Source organism: Oryzias latipes, chromosome 12, assembly GCF_053564925.1.
Source record: "Oryzias latipes strain Hd-rR chromosome 12, Olatipes_Hd-rR_3.1".
In the NCBI taxonomy this organism is placed as follows: Eukaryota; Metazoa; Chordata; class Actinopteri; order Beloniformes; family Adrianichthyidae; genus Oryzias; species Oryzias latipes.
Window position 1 is genome coordinate 21189627 of NC_136248.1, and position 17223 is coordinate 21206849.

At 39.2% G+C, this 17223-nt stretch overlaps 1 protein-coding gene across 2 annotated transcripts in view; it reads left to right on the forward strand.

The window, feature by feature from the left end:
* The first annotated feature begins 12612 nt into the window (after positions 1 to 12612).
* Positions 12613 to 17223, forward strand: part of pappaa (pregnancy-associated plasma protein A, pappalysin 1a) — a 104453-nt gene continuing 99842 nt past the window's right edge. For both annotated transcript variants that reach the window (XM_023960629.2, XM_023960630.2), the window contains exon 1: positions 12613 to 13814. In XM_023960629.2, coding sequence (XP_023816397.1) covers positions 13424 to 13814 — 391 coding nt within the window. In that variant the 5' untranslated portion in view covers positions 12613 to 13423. The remainder of the gene's footprint in view (positions 13815 to 17223) is intronic.

The window sequence follows — 17223 nt, forward strand, 5'->3', positions numbered from 1 at the left end:
TGATCAATCTTAACTGCAGACAAGCTGTGTGTGAGGGGGTTCCCTGTTAATACCAATATGTGAACATTAGGTGGCAGTATATCGCTTCTTATCTGGAAAAGCACCATGCTGATGACTTTACAGCCACTGCTGGACAGGACAAGTTAAAATATATATTTAATGCATTCTAATTCTAAATTAAATTACAAAAATATTTGCTTGCACAGACAAAAAAGTTAACTTAAATGATATACATTTTCTCTGGTCTAGTGCCAAATAATGTTTGATTTAAAAGCTCCTAAACAGGAGGAAGTTGCTTTTTTTTAGCCTTGTCATTACACCCCAAGCCTCAAAAAAACTGGCTTTGAAGAAGTTTTCCTTTGGATTATTTGCTTTTTAATTTTCCAATACAGGTCATAAAGTTTGGGGTCTTGAAATCTTTTATCAGATATGCACTACTAGACATCACATCCTTACTGCAAGAAAAAGGGTTAACATATCAAAAATGCACATGTCCTCTACCATATTTTTCGCAGTACAAGTGGCGTTTGTTTCACATAGTTTGGCTGGGGGGTGTGACTTATACTCAGATGCGACTTACATTTGATTTTGAAAAATAACTGAATAATAAAAAGGCAACAACCACTAGAGGGGACTGTAGGTGTGTGGGTCAATAGTGGCTACTGACAGCAACGCAGAAGAAGTCTTGTGCAGTCTTGTGCTTTGTTCACACCAGGCATGATACACGTAAATGCACTGAATGCAGATTCTTGAACATGCGTTTACCCCACGGTGTTCACACTGGACAAGCAGGGAGGGGCTTCTTCTTTTCCTACTGTTTACTAGCACATGTCCACCACTTACAGTTGAAAGAGGCTTGGTGTGAAACGTCAAAACGGTGCAAATCTGGCTAATCTTGCTCCAGGCATTTTCTTTCATAGCTCTATTCCAATATATAAAGGACTTATGTCAAATAAATCTGGCTGGGCACAAACAACAATTATTACTTTCTCCTCCATGATCAATTTTCAAACGGTTTGGCACTTCCAAGAATGAAAAGGACGCCATCCATACGTCACTACCAAATCCGAGTCCTTGTCGGTCAAAGTTCAACTGATTTAACTTTAACGCATTTTGAACATAGAGCCTAAAAACAATCGTGGAAACTTGCCAATGCATGAATTTTAAACGTGGTAGCCCAAAACATATCTTACATAGACTTTTTATTGAAAGTGGTTGCTTGAACATGCGTTGCCATGGGCGGTGTGAAGGTATCTTTACACCAGGCTCAGCTGAGTTGTCCCAAAGCGACACAGAGGATGAAGAATTCAACAGATTTAGTGATTTGAATTGATATAAAGAGTTAGTTGACCTGCTGGCATCTTCTTTATGCCATGGTTATTTGAATAATTCTTCCTATGTTGTGCTAATTAAATTTCCATCTATTATTCCATTCTTATGATTTGCCTTTCAAGATGAAATGTTCATTCTTGTTCCCGTATTTTGTTAAATGGTTTTCTTCTTTGTTACTCATTTTTTTGTTGCTGCAACTTAAACTCCGGAGCGACTTATAGTTTGAAAAATACAGTACTTTCTTGCCATCCTCAGGTAATGCAGGTGTTTTCACACACACAAAAAAAAGATCTTCAATTCTTTTTTCACTCTTACACAACTAAGGACGAATTGTCCAGGTTTTACTTTCCAAGCCCAAATCAGGTGGAGCCATGCCGTTTTGTCCCCGCCTCTGGCGCTGACATGCTCGGCACCTTCACCCTGCCCAACCAATGGCCATCACAGCTGTCAGCGCTTGTCAAGTCAGCGAGCATCGAAGGGACAGTTAAGGGCAGGCGGAAGGAAGTGCCTCTTATCCTTCGTCCCTCATCCTGTATGGAGGACCCGGTGGCACCAGCGCTGTGGTTTCTCCTGCTCAGCAGGTGCTGACTTTTATCAATAGTGACATGAATGTACAGAACTGCCAGGGCACATCCACCGAGTCTCTGTCAGGTGTCGTTACCGCTAACACTCCACCTAGCCCCTGACCTCACAGGCCCCCGCTACGCCTGTCCGTTCTCCTGCCAGCTTCGCTTCCTTTGTACACCTGCGCGTACTCTCCACCATACGCCACCTGTCACATGCTGACTCACTTTAGTTTTCTCCCACAAGACGTCAAAGAGGGATGGATTTTTGCAGCTTCACGTGAAACTCCCAAAAGAAGACTCCAGCCCAAGGCCATGGAAGATACAGATAGCATTACAGCATGCTGCAACAGATTACAGAGTAGGATTATGTAATCAGACTGTGAATACATCTGAGATTACAATAAAATTACATAAAAAGAATATTAAATGATTGAATTATTTAAAAATAAAAAACATAGTCTTAGTAGAGTTTGACCTATTTTTTTGCTTTTATGTTCTTCACGTCAGTCTTAAAATGTTTCTAAACTTAGTTAGATTTGACAATATTTATTCTTTGACTCCATGTGTGACTCAGATCACAGAAAAAGGTTACAAAATATTCTGAATTGTCAATTCCTCCTTTTTTAACAATTATTAACAATCACAGTCAATATCTGGGGAGTCTATCCAGGCACATTGCTTTATTTGCAGAAAGGGCGGCAAAAATATTCACAAAAAAAACAGTATTTTATCCTAAATCAGTCGTTGTGACATGATTTTTAGCATTACTTAGAGACCGCTGCTAAATTTTGCAAATTTTTGCTAGTTTTCACCTCATTTCTTAAATTATTTATTTAGGTCTACACAATATTTGCCTGTTATTATAACTTTGACTTCATATTTTGTATGTCTATGCTTAAAACATTCTAGAAAACAAGCACAGGCTTTAGAAGAAGCGTGTCGGCAGGACTTTTAGCTAAAATATTCAGCATGTACTGTCATTATATATTTTGTTTTTAATCAATTTCAAGACGAATTGTAATTCCTTTTAGGTGGTAAGTCTAATTGGAAGTAGTAGAATAAAATGAACACAGAATAGTTAAAAAATACATGGAAAGAGTTTTGGGACTACTTAATATTAGAATTTGGCCCTGTCTAGATTTTAACCTCACAAAATAACCTCATTTTGGATATAAATTTACACCAAAATGAAGAAACATTTTTCAAAAGTTGAACTACAATTTAAATGTTTAATTGTACCATTTGAGTAGCTTCTAGCCTTTGCTAACTTTGTATATTCATCTAAAAAAATGACCAAAATGCTGAAACAAAATGTACCTAAAACTTGTAAACTAAGATTACTATCTGAAATGCTTCTGTGCCCGACTGAAAAGACAAAAACAGAGTGTTTATCAGTAAACACATGCTTGACTCTACAACTGAAGCATTCATGATTCACAATATTAGTGTAAGTTTTCCACCGTATTTTATGGCATTTAGGACACATAAAAAACAATTTAAATCAGTTTTATTGCCACATGTCTGGAGTGTGTTTTCAGGATACCTTCATTACTTCTGAAAATACTTACTTTTCACTACAAAATAGCCCTTTACACTTTATTCTTTTTACTTGGCATTCAGCCGGCTAATGTCGCGCAAAGTGTTGCTCTGGAGCAGAGGTAAAGAAGGTACATTTTTAATGATTTACCACTGAGTGCCTTTCTCTTCCATAGTTCGTCATCTCATTTCAATGATTTGTAACTACTTAGTGGCTGGAATTATTCCTTGGGGAGAGTGATTCTTTGGCCAAATATACAGCAGGCAGTTTTAATTTGAGAGCATCCTGAAAAATGACCCATTTGTTAAAGCTGTTTGAGGATCAAAGCTAATGGATCATTTGAATTTTCCAAAGTCTGCCAATGCTAAAAGGCTCCATGTGCCTTGTAATTTGGAAATGTGAAATGGGTTGATTTATACCTAAATAAAAGTATGCTTTTGTAATTGTACAGCCTAATTGTTTCCACTTTTAAGACTTTAAGATGAATATGTCCCTATCCGAATACTAGTCGTTTCACTAAACGGGCTGAGGCTGGCCGGTGCGTTTGTGTTAATGCCACAGGGAACAGATTTGCTAAGCAGGCAGATCCCAATCTCCCACAAAGTGGCTAAAATCTAGAACAAAGAAAGAGAGAAGCAAGGGAATTACAGGTGCATCACAGTGACGCACACCACACATCAATGTCCTTGGGAATGTCATTTTAAAGTGCGGGGAAAAAAAGACGCTTCTGGAATCCGCTCAGCCCGGCAGGCTTGTTTATATTCTTACCATCCTAATTCTTTCTGACGTTCTTTTCCCTCTCACTCCTTTGTTTTCATGTGTGCCTGCATTCTCATTGGTGGAAATGAAAAGACAAGTTGATTGATCAGGCCAGGGGGTATTGATCAATCCGATCCTCTGCCTTGACCCTTGACCTTCCAATTGACGACAGCCTCTATAATGAGGCCTCGGCAAAGAGACTGCAGGACAGGGGTTTTTGGGAAGGCATTTGTAAGGGGGGGGGGGGACCCAAGGGGATGGGTTTTGAACACACACACACACAGATGCAAACACACACAGTCCAATCAACTTGGCGCCATTGTTACATTGCAATGCCCTCGATAACCCCAATTTGCATAATCGGCTTTTGCATTGTTTGGCCCAGACACATTAAGGTGCGGCGTTATGCATTGTTGACTCCAAATCAGCACGTGCCCATTGTTTGCTCATCTCAATGTAGCATTAGACATTGTTGACTTATGCTGCAGCATGTGTTTTCCTCCTTACAGATTGTGGCGTTATACTAAGCGCATAGCTCTCAGTGCATTGTGCTTCTTTTCCCACAGCGACGCAGTGTTTGTAGTACCCCAGTGTTGTTTACATTCTCCAAAAAAGCATGCTGATTACTGGCAATCCACGCAAAGATCGTAAGGTATGTTCCTGACAAAGTCTACGGCGTTTTGGAGATTTTTTGTTTACCAACCACATTCTAGACATTCTTGCAATTTTCCTTTGGCTATGGACATCTGAGGGCTGCAGCTGTTATTTGAGCTGCTGTACTTTGCTTTTACCGCAGTGCATCAAGCCAAAATCCGCCCATGCAAGAGAAAAAACACGGAGAGACGTTTGTGTCCAAGTAAACGTGAGTGGACCGCTGCCTTATTAATTTGAACGGCGGTTAGTAATGATTAACACGCATGTGCCAACACCTATGGATACGTGCTCCTTCCGCTTGCACTTGTTCATTTCTTCCTGCGTCAGGACAAAAACAAAGCAGAGCTGTAACACTGGTCTCACTTAGTGATTACTATGATTCATAAGCACTTGGTGCATAATTGTTCCTTTAATGTACACTTGAGAGTAAATAGTGACCTGCCAATGAAACATACCACTCCAAAAAAATTGAATAACAAGGCTTAAGATAAGGCAAAAAAAAATGTAGCATGAAGCCTTTAAGAGGACATAAAAGGCACTGTTAACAATATATAACTGTAAAAGCTCAAAAGAAGAGCCAGTTTATTGTAGTACGCTTGCTGAGTAAGCACTTTTTCATATTTATGAAATATTTGATAGTGGGGGAGAAACAACATGTAATCATAGCAGTTCACTGAAGATTTGCAGTGACGATAAACTTCAGCAAACCTTTAAAGCAGTTTTGAATGAATTTATGGTTAGTTTTTTGTGAAGATTTTCCGCCCTGCGACAGACTGGCGACGTGTTTGGGTTACCCCGCCTTTGCCCAACTGTAGCTGGATTGACTCTAGCAGCCCCATGACTCCGAAAAGGTATTGAGTTCTGAAGATAGATGGAGGGATGTATGGGTGGATGGGATATTTTTGGCAAACAACTTTCATTAAAGATTCGCTCTTGGATGTTTTTGTCATGTTTCTCATAATGGAGGACATTTATTAGAATCAGAATTACATTTCTGATCATTTTTTTATTCAAATTGTTTCGTAAAACTGGAGCAGACAAAAAAATGTTCATATTTGTAAGAAAATACATTGAGCAAGCCACAAGCTTCCTTCTTCGCTCCATTCTGATGTATCAACTTAGACAAATCGATCCATGCACATCTTTGTTTTCCTCATCTGAGCTGGCATGTGCAGACCTGAATGGCTGGATAGCTCCAATATTGCTAGCAATTTTTGTTGCGCTGGTAATGGGTTGAGGGTGTGGGGACTGTAAGATAGTGTAAATAGTGATGTCTAAGTAACGGGGAGGGAAAGGGGGGTCGGGGTTACTCCATGCCAATGGTCCAGCTCACAACTCAGAGGCAAATCATGCATGAACTCCGGCTGCTCTGCAGAAACTATGTCCTATTAAATTTTTATTTAGGCTAAAACGGCGTAATCAAGACCTCTGGGAATTCTTTTAAAGGTGATTGCAGAGTTAGGTTTGTACCAAATTAAGTTTGTTTTCAAGATCTACTCGTAAGGAATCCTTTAATTTCAGATTAAAGTATTCCTACACAACACTTTTATTTAATATTCAAAATAAGCAAATACATCATTGTGAGAAACAGGTCGTGCCGATGCATTCCATTTGGGTTTTGAACTCATTTTTTCCTTTAGCCGTTCTGTGCCTTAAAGCAAAACTTTGGTTACCCTAAATGTTTTTTAATAAGAGCAAGCTATTTTTCTTCTAATGGACCATATCCCATTCACCTTAGCAGGCATTTTTCTCTTCTTCCTCACCCAGACGGCTTAGACTAGCTGAAGCAAACAGTTTCCCGAAATGTTCCAAGAAGTAACCCCAGTCCCTGTTCGTTTCTTGGAAAGTTTTCCGCCGTCCTTTGGAGATCAAAATTGTTGTCAGTCCTGAGGGTTTGATGCCTAAACCGGATTGATACTAGTATAGAAACCAGGCTGCTTAGTGTTTTTATGGACAAGCGTCACTGCAACTGTATTTCAAGTAGGCAGCCTAATGAGCTCTTTAACCATCTCCATATGGACGTGCTGTACAGTCTAGACTGAGGGGCAGTGGTGGTAGCGAGAGATAGTGTGCTGACTGCGCCATACTCGGCACTCCAGCACATCTAACTCTCACCCACAAACTGGGGAGTTAAACTGAGAGCAAGCCTCGGATGCCATTCAGGGCGCTGGAATGGGTTTTTATTTACCGCATGGCTCATGACAGCAACTAAAATGCAGGATGTGAGGATGATGAGGGTCACACTGTACAGACGCGTACATGTATAGGCAGTAACGCGCTGTTCAGCATGATTCTGCGGTTGCTGTTAAAAGTTTTATTTTGGTGCTCGCGTTAACCGTTTCCCTCTGTGTGGCATCGAGTTCACCCACCAGGTTTTTCTCAGGAATCCTCTCATTCGGCTGCACTTGTCTGCAAGCAGATGTTAGGCTTTCCCTTGTCTTTTGCTCTAACGACAGCTAGAGGTGATCATGGAAAAAATTGGGCTTTGCCATGCTTTCTGTAGACATGTGAGGAAACAGCTACAGTGGCACTACGTAACTTAAACTACCATATTGACCGCAGTATTAGACGAACTTAGAAGCCTTCATTTTTTTTTAAACGACAACGCGCCTTAAAATCCAGAGTGCCCTTATACATGGATTCATTCTGGTTGTGTTTACTGATGTCAAAGTTATTTTGAGAGGAACACTGCACTTTGTCCAAATGCCAGGCTGTGTCAGGATACCCTCCCTACTCCCTAACTATTAAAACACTATATAGTGTGGGTCTATGTAGTGCTCTGGATTTTGAAAGCAATTCAGATACCATACGTACTACTTTTTTTCTTTTTTTTTCAGACGGCAAATATGACGTCATCAGTTTCACAAAGTGAAATTCTCATTGATATGAGCGTTTGGCGACGACCATTTATGAATCCACTGTCTTCTGATGATAAAACGTTTATGGTTTATTTAAAAAATACATTTCAATATAATTTTTTCACAAAACTTGTCCAAACGCAATGCATTATGGTCTACATTCTAGTGAGCATTGATGCACACTGGTTTTTCGCAGAGACTTCTGGGAAATTTCTAGGGCACTCAGTGTTGGAATTGTAGATTCGGATAGTACTACTAAATGGCGAACACACAATATAATGCACTATGTAGTGAGCATGGAAGGAATAATTTTTTTTTTTTACCTGTTACTTACATGGTTGGGAGTTGGCATAGTCACAGTATTGTTAGTTTTAGTGGTATCAGTCTTTTTGTTGTCTTGCAAATAAGGTTAGAAGCTACAGATGTTGTGAATACGCTAACGATTGTAACGTGGCTAATGTGTAGCATGTTACAAACAAATTCTAGAATCACTCTGAATGCTGTTAATAAAGTCTGACTGACTGAGGAGATCATCTCTGACTCTCGTGTCTGGCTTAATGCACCTTATTGTTCGGTCAGTCTTATACATGACATAAGTACATGACATGTACCGTGAAAAATACGATAATTTTTTTTTCCAAGTAAGCTGCCTTTGTTATTCTGAAAGAATAACTTGACAAAACCTGCCTATGTTCTCTGTGGGTCCTTCGTTTAATATTAGAGGTATAAAAAAATGTAAATGAAACACATACTGTATGTTTGGTTCAGAGTACATGCTTTGGATTGCTTTTTCAACAAGTATTACTAAAGACAAGAGTCTTTACATAAAAAATTAAAATGCTGGCATAAACTGTTGACAAGAGATGTTAGAAATGCATGTTTATATATAAATGCAAGAAACACTTTAAAAAATGTACATTTCTAGAAATGCAAAAAAAATCTTACTTTTTTTTTTAAATCAGTCATCAAAAAATTCATTACATATTTTGCCATGTATTTTTTAAACTTTTTTTTTTTTACATTTTTTTAAGATAAAATTATTAGTCCTCATTATTTTCGTTCAAGGAATAAAATATTGGTTTAAACTTTTTTTTTTTCAGCAGAAGTGGATCCTTATTTCACATTGTGCTGCTTTTAATAAAGTAACAGAAGATGTATTGATCTTGCAGATGCCGTTGAACAATATGACTGGAACTTGATATTGTACCACACAAACATAAAAACTGCATTTAGCTACAAGTGATTTATGAATCTCTGATAGACGGAAGAAAGGTATTCCTCAAGTAGTTCTCTGTATTCATTTGAAATGACCCCTTATATAACCTAAAGTATTTAAAAATCTATTTTTAATTAGAATAGTATTGTAGTCCACTAATCTGACTGGCCAAATCATAATCTACTTTCATACGCAGATTCTAAAGAGTTTTTATGTGATCCAACCTGAGCAAAATAGCAGTGCATGTTGTCCCGGGCTCTGGCCAGCTGCACTGGATCCCCTTCATGCAATGCACATAAATGACATCTGTCACGAGCATTAGAGGAGATTAAACCAGATTTACGTGACCATATACATTTTCTCTAATCTTTGTGACATTCATGCTTGAAAGAAGCAAACAACACCTCCATCTAAGTCGTCATCTAACTGGGGAAGCGGTTTCTTTTCACTGGAAAGTGCATGTGTGCCACTTTTCATGGAATCCTAGAATATTTGAGCTAGTGTGCTTTGTTGGCGGGATAGGATTATACTCTTAAGTGCTTTAATGGGTATTCTGAAACTGTGTTATAGTTAGAACTAGGCTGAGTCGTTTGTAAAATTGGGATTTAAGTAAACAATGCTCGTGGAAGCTTCTGGGGACTCCTTAGATTCTTCTTGAAGCTAATCTATACTTTTTACTTTTTCAGATTACTCACATGAAAGGAGTCAAAGCATTAAGGTTTGCCTTCCGGAGCAGCAACAGGCACAGATTAAGATGGGTGCATTAATGGATTATAGGACTTTTTTTCTACTATCTAACTTGCACTTTGCTTCAATCACGTGGATAAAAAAAAAAAAAAAAAAAACAATGAGGCTTTAACATGAAAATTTAGGTTTTTCTCCAAGCACAGGTGATCAAAGATAGTTTCCTTAACAACTAAAAAGTCCAAAAGACGTAAGATTGCGTTCCGATATGCAGACCCACCGAGCCTCACATTGCTCAGCAAGCTGCTGCATTTAGATCGCACAAGCGTAATCTCCCAGGGTCAAAAGTGAGTGACAAGTGGGGTGGGGAAAGGCAGAAGTATTGGCACGAGTCTAGATATTCATTGCAGATAATCCCAACAGTGTCACTTACAGATACAGCTCTTTATACCACACTAAACATGCATCGTGTCATTAATATAGTAAACAGAGACTAATCCATTCTGGGTTAGCTTTTGTTTCACATTTCAGTTTTCTCTTTGATATAGTTTTGACTCGAAATACTCATCTCTTATTCTTTTTTTCATGACTTTAGGCATTTAACTAACTTTTATCTTACCTTATTTGATCACACACCAGGTATATGTTAATTCCCAGGTTGCCTATGTGTGTTGTGATTTTAACCTTTAAAAACAATATCAAAAGGAATGTTGTCAACATGTATGGTTTCATTCAGTCTTGACAGAAGACGGCTTCTCCTCCACAGAGAAACTCAAATCTGCAGCCGGATTTACAGAATTCCGCTGGGAATGTTGACGCGGACTATCACAGGTCAATGGGTTAAGATGGGATGTTGCCCCCCCCCCCCCCCCCCCCCCCCCGGATCATCGAATCCATTAACAACAGAGAATCCTCCTGTTTTTAAGGGAAAAAGATGTTACTGTAAAAAGAAAAAGAAGAGAAAAAGCAACGAGGAAGGAGGACAGGATGAACTTCTTTTGGTGTGTTGCCTGAGGGGTGGGACGAGGGGGTGAAGGAACCCACCAAAACGATTCAACTCAATCTCCTTGCATAACATAGAATGACCTTTATGTGAACATGTTTCACACATAAAGGTCATTCAACCCCCCCTCAACCATTCAACTCCTTGCTGCCTGTACGTGACCAACCAGAGGATGCTCCTAGGCATTACCTCATCTTTTCAATCCTCAGCACTTCTTTGGCCAAATTAACGTAAATGTCAACCCATGTTAGGTTTAAACCACTTTAGAAAAAGAAATTCTTCTAAAAAAGGAGGGTATTCTCCCACAATTCCACTTTTCAATGCGCCCAGACCCCTGCTGCTCCAGAAACAAAGGGAAATATGCGGGCCAAAAGTCACAACACCTCATGAAGAAGGAGGTAAATATTTAATGTTTGTTCCCCTCTTCTCTTTATGGTAGGTGGCAAGTTTCGCCGGAGCAAACACACGTTTACAACAAACATCAGAAGTAGAACAGAGAGTGGGGGGGCGGGCGGGTGAGGGGGGGAATTCTTGTTGACTGAGCAGCTCTGAAGGCAAAGACTGACTTTTTCTCCTTGTGAATGTCGAAGGTTTCTTGGAGTAACGGCAACACCCGAGCGAAGCTTTTTCTTCTTTTCTGCGAGGACTTCTAAAGCCCGACACCCAGCTCAAAGGCTCTTCAGTCTGAGTGTGTGGTTTCCAAAGTCACATCCATCAAAAGCGACAGTCTGTAAACATTTGTGTGTCCGACTAAGTCAGTTTGATTTGATATTTTTTTTCAATGAAGCTTTGAAAAAAAAAAAAAAAAAAAAACACTTGGAGAATGACCAAAGTAAGGGGAAGTTGTGGGGAGGCGGTGAGGAAAACCAGATTTAGATGGAGGCACACTGGCAGGCTAAGTTGAAACCATTTTTCTCTGATTTCTTTTAGACATTATAGATTGAGGATACCAGTTAAACTGATAAAAGTTGTTGCATGTACATCTAATATCATTTTTTTTATCTTCATGCACAGTTTTGATGCAATCTATTATCAAGTTATCAGTTTTTATTTTGACGCCTTTTGATGTGAATATGCATCAAATCACTTCCTCTCCAAAATTACCTTAATTTAGCATCTACTTAAAAGCAAGGGATTTCCAGAAAATCCATGCAACAAAGGGTTAATAAAAACTAACTGATGCTTCAACTTTGCTCCAAACATCAACTGCAGACCTGTCCATCAATTCTATGGTTATAAACCACTTTATATGTATATAACTTTCTGATTATCACTATATAATTTTTTTGTTTACTTTTTTTGTCCTTTTCCAAATATTATTGTTCGTATTTTTTTTCTATTCATATAGAATAGAATAGAATATAATAGAAAAATTATAAAAATTATTAATAATATTTGCTATTGTCCAGAGTCTATAAAGGGGTTTTAGGGTCTAATAGTTAGTATGAAGAAAGATCCTATAGTGTTCTGAAGATTATTGAAGTACAAATTTATTCGATAAAATTTTCTTTTCTAAGCATTTAAATCTATTTTTGACTATTAAATAATAAATGTTTTCATTTTAACTTTTTCTTTGATTATTTTTATTCGGTAATTGTTTTTGCTTTTACTTGTTTTGTTTTTTTTACCACATATAAGTTTTATTCAAATTTTAATGTATATTTATTTATTGTACTTCTTATGATGGAAATAAATCTGCTTTTTTACTCTTGTGCGCCTTTTCTCTCTACATTTTTGGCTTGTTATATTGGAGTATCTGTCCGTGGATTCCTTCAGACTGCATGCTTCTGATTTTGTAATGTGGGACTCGTGCAAGTGTTGGATTGTTTAAAGTGTAACCACTAGAGGGATACATCTACGCCCTCTAAACTCCCGTAAACACCATCCTATCAGTGTGTGCCTCCGAGAGAATTACCGTCAGTGAGAGTTGCCTACCTGTGTGACTTCCCACTGTGAAAAAAAAGAGCTGAAAAGGAAAACACACACACACACACACAGAGCCTCAGTACATCTGAAAACATGACTTGTTCTGTAAAGGACTTTTAGCTGCCTCCAGAGTGACGACAAGCTCCGACTCCTCCAAGTGCGTAAAGGCTCTCTGTTCCAGGCAATCAATGAGGACCGCGACTTCTGGAGCTCCCTGTCCCTCTGTCTCTCTTGCGCCTTTCCAGACATCCCAGTCCATTTCAACTTTTTTGCACACAGACTGAGGGAAGTTTTGTTGTTTGTTTTGGATTTTATTTGGAACACATTTTGCTTTTCTGTAATAAATATGAGTGGCCGGTTTGCTGTCACTTTTCTTTGGGATTCCACAATCTGTGTGCCATTCCTAATGCTTTTCCACGGGTAGGATAAAAAAAAAAGGAGAACGAGGTGTAACGAGAGCTTTGGTGGACAACTGTGGATTTTCTGCGGGTTACTCGTTCCCGTCCAAAGAGGATGAGGGGGGCATCGGCCGGACCCCCCTCTTGATTGATTACTTATTAGTCATCCCTTTGGCTAAATGGGACCCATTGAAAAGGCACCGTGGAACACACACATGAATGAAATATTCCCGTGTCCCATGAATGTCTCCAGAGTAGTTTTGCTTAAGCGAGGGGGTCGTGGCTTAGCATTATAAAGAGGGGAAAACAGCGTAGCTTATGGGTTTATTTAGACAGTTTTGACATTCTAACGCTGTAAAAAAAGAACTCAAGAGGATCCAAAAAGAGAGGAACACTGTGGACATTTTTTAACTTATTCGTTTCTTCTTTTATTTTTCTTCCCCTCTTATTTTTTTTTTTAATTTTTTCCCCCCTCATCATTTGCCGAAAAATGAAACTTTGGCCATCACCCTGGGTGTCTTGCCTTGTGATTTTCATCTTGTGTTTTGGATCAGAGTGCGGGACAGTCCGGAGAAAGGGAAGATCCAAGAGGGAGTTGGTGCGCATCAGGGAGGCGAGAGCCATCATCCCAGGGGCTTGTGCCACTCGTCTGCCCCGGGGCAAACGCTCCTTGGCCGGCTTAGAGCGGCGGGTGCCCCGCCAGCACCGGCGCTCGTCACACGCGGAGGAAAACTCTTCAGACCGCGGGAAAGCTGTCTATTTTACCGGCAGGGGAGATCAGTTACGGCTAAAGCCCGGTGTGGAGATTCCCAGAGGAAATTTCACTCTGGAGATGTGGATCAAACCAGAGGGAGGTCAACGATCACCCACGGTGATTGCAGGTAGGACTCTCTTTACCATCTGTACATCACCCACAGTCGTTTTATTAATACATCAACCATGATCCGCGCAGTTGTTCAAACAAAGAGTTTAAATGGAGTTTATCTCCCAGACCAGACAATGATGTAATGCTCTGAAAACAGCGGAGATTTCAGGTCTAGATTGGGAGCACATTGAAGTTAGCCACCTTAGTGAGAGCTGACCACGTTGATGTGGTTTTCGTTTAAGATGTTTTGCCACTTTTGAATGCATTTTTCTTTTAAGTGAACATCACCAAAGCTGCGCGCGTAAACAGGGCGGCAGGTATCTGCGCCGCATCTTCTAACCGGCAACTGATGTCACCATGCGTAAAAACTGCGCGTAAAATGTCATTTCTTTGGCTCGTCTTGGCTATTTTAAAGCTATGATGTAATGGTCAAAACTTTGTGCGCGAGCACGTCACGTCAGGCACAAAGCAGCGGGGGTGCTATGCGCGCCTGCGTGAGTAAGTGCGTGCTTGTGTGCGGAGGCGCTCATGGCTCGCAGCTCGAGCCGCGAGCCCATGCAAGTGCCCACCCTCCCTCACTAAAACCGACACCTCTGGATTGGCTACCGGAGTTACGAGACAGGGCTGACAGAGCCAGGGTTCCCCCCTCTTGCGTTAATGTGTCTGTGCGCTTTCATGTCGCTGCTCACATCCTCTCCTGACACGACGGCGCGAAATCGGAGGAAGATGATGCATCCATCTTTTTCCAGACTTGGCAGAGTTTGGACAGACACTTATTAGACCTTTTATGTTGGTGGGACGCTTTGTCATCTGTGCAGGCGGATTTGCAGCCGTGCGTAAAGATGCTCCAGAAAAGTGTTGAAAGTGCACAGTTTGTTTGGAGCAATGAGTTTTTTTTTCTCTCATGCACAATGGAATTTGATTTTTGTTTCTTTTTTCTTGCCTATAGGGGGGGCTGCAAACACAAATGTCCCTGCAACAGTAGCAGACAGCTTAGGTGAACTGAAATGAACCCAGTCCTCCTCAGCCTCCCGTGTGCCAGTCTGTGAATGTACTTAACCATATAAGAAATATACTTGCACTGATATTCAATCTGCAAATTCCATCAATACAACCCCTCCTCTTAGTTCACATAAATAATCACGTGCCTGTGTGTGCGCTCTGTGCATGCAGACAGTGCACTTTTAGGCAGTGTAGCCAATTGGCAGGAGTCTAGACTGTAAAACTAATCCGCTGTAAGAGTGTCAAACTGAAAGGAAGGTAGTTCAGAGGGTTTGCTGTGACCTAAGTGACTCTTCAATATTTCGATGCGGGATTTTATGCACGATAACAGGAATTTTTGAAGATCGGAGCTTAATTTAATGGAACAGCAGCAGAAATAGCCGAATCAAAGAGTTTATTTTAACGCAAAATTAACATAATGTAATCATTCAAAGATCTGATGAGAGGAAATGAGTTTTTTACTTAAGTTGTTATTGTTGTTATCTCCTTCCAACTTGATCTTTATTAGAGATTACCATGTATGCATTATGTAGTCAATATTAACATATTGGAGTGACACATCTGACTGATTCAACAGATCCTAATCTTTTAAATCTCATTCAGATCACAAAAATCTAAAAACAAAAAAAAAAGCTCTATCCCCTTGTTTTTATCCCAATGCAGTCAGTGTTGTTTTTTTTTTCCTCCCTGTGTTGTTTTTGACCATTGTTTATCTCTTTCTTCTTTTCTTTGCTCTGCTGCTTTCTCCTCTCCCAGGATTTCATTTCCCTCTCTGTCTCACGCTGCTGTTTGCTACACAGGTGGTTAAACACTCGGCTCGGTTTTTTCTTTTTCTTTTAGAAATGCAGGATTTACCAGTTTTAGTGACTTTTAGAGGTTTTTGTTGCACAAGAAAATAATTTAAAAAAAATCTTTTTTTGTGGTTGAAGTCAAACTTACCACATTCTGTTATAACAAACAGAAGATTTTGTAAGGTTTGGTTTACAGTATCACAAAGTCGGATTATCAAATTTAAGATCTAAGAAAGCTTTTGAAACCCACTTTTACACATTTTTGATTCACTTTTACACAAATTGAAGTAAAATGAAATGTTTACTACAATATGTATGAAAAAGAGGAAAACCCAGAGACAAAAAAATAATGAAAAGTCAGATTTCTGCTCCTCTTTTTATGAGAGAAATGCGAAGTAGAACTATCAGGACTAATTTTCGGTAAGTAGCAGGAAAATGAACCTCGTATATGACAGGGTAGTTTTTCCGCCTTCTTTTGCATAACAAACCTTTATTTTAAGCTTTAGTAAGAATTATCTATGAAAAAAAATTCAGTAAAACATGTATTCTTGCTTCACAAGTGTGACAAGTGCAAAATCTTTGGATTTTCTTCTAAAAAAGGTCATAATGCATGTTAAAAAAATTAGCAATAAGTGAGATTTTATCAGTATTTTGCCTTAATAGGCAACAATTTAAACGTGTTTTTTTCTAAACAAATCTTTTAATTGAATGATTTGCGAATGTCAGTGGATAGGACAAAATTTGTTATACGTATGAGAGAACATTTCAACATGATAACTTCAAATCATGTAGATACTGTGTATTAAACAGGAATAACTACTGAAAAAAGAAAAAAAATAATAACAATGGCATTTGACTTTTGTTCAGTGCATTGAACATGTTCAGAAAAACAACGTAGGTCTCACTGTCAGAAAAAGTTTCAGATAACCATCAATTAATTTCCACACAAGAAACAAAAGAGCTTTGCTGGGATTTGTCATCATTTACAACTTAGTTGCTACGTGGCTGTAGAGAGGAGAGAAACACAAAAATCTGACATTTACGGTGACTGTCACACATACTCATGTGACGGTCACACTAGTGAAACTTGGTTTTTCTCGCAATTGAGTGTCTCCAACCAGTCACAAGCTTTTAAAGTCCCATTAGTTGTCACACACCTTGGAGTGAGAAAGTTGTTCTCCTCATTTGACCCATCCCCAGACAGATCGTTGAGCAGCATTCACAGCTGTGCTTTGGTGGTTTGATCCAACCCTTATGCAGCTTACTGTTGGTACAACCCAACCGTGGATTGGAACCGACAATCTCCCAGATTCAAGGCCAACACTCTACCATTTAGATGCTTAATGTCAATATAAAAGCCAAACAAAGATACAGCTTTTAAGCCCTTGGTGATTTCTAATAAACAAAACAAAGAAATTATTCTGTCGACTTTGTCAGAGAAATTGGGCCCAAATATTTAGCAAGATCTGTTAAGAACACTTGACACGTGACAAAAAACTCAATTTTTGTGTTTGTTGTAAACTTCAAAAACCCAGTCAATAACGTTTTTGTGTTTTTACGTGTTCTTGCGGCACTTTGCTGATGATGGAGGACATGTATTAATAAAAGTAGGTTTAAAAATCCATTTCTGTA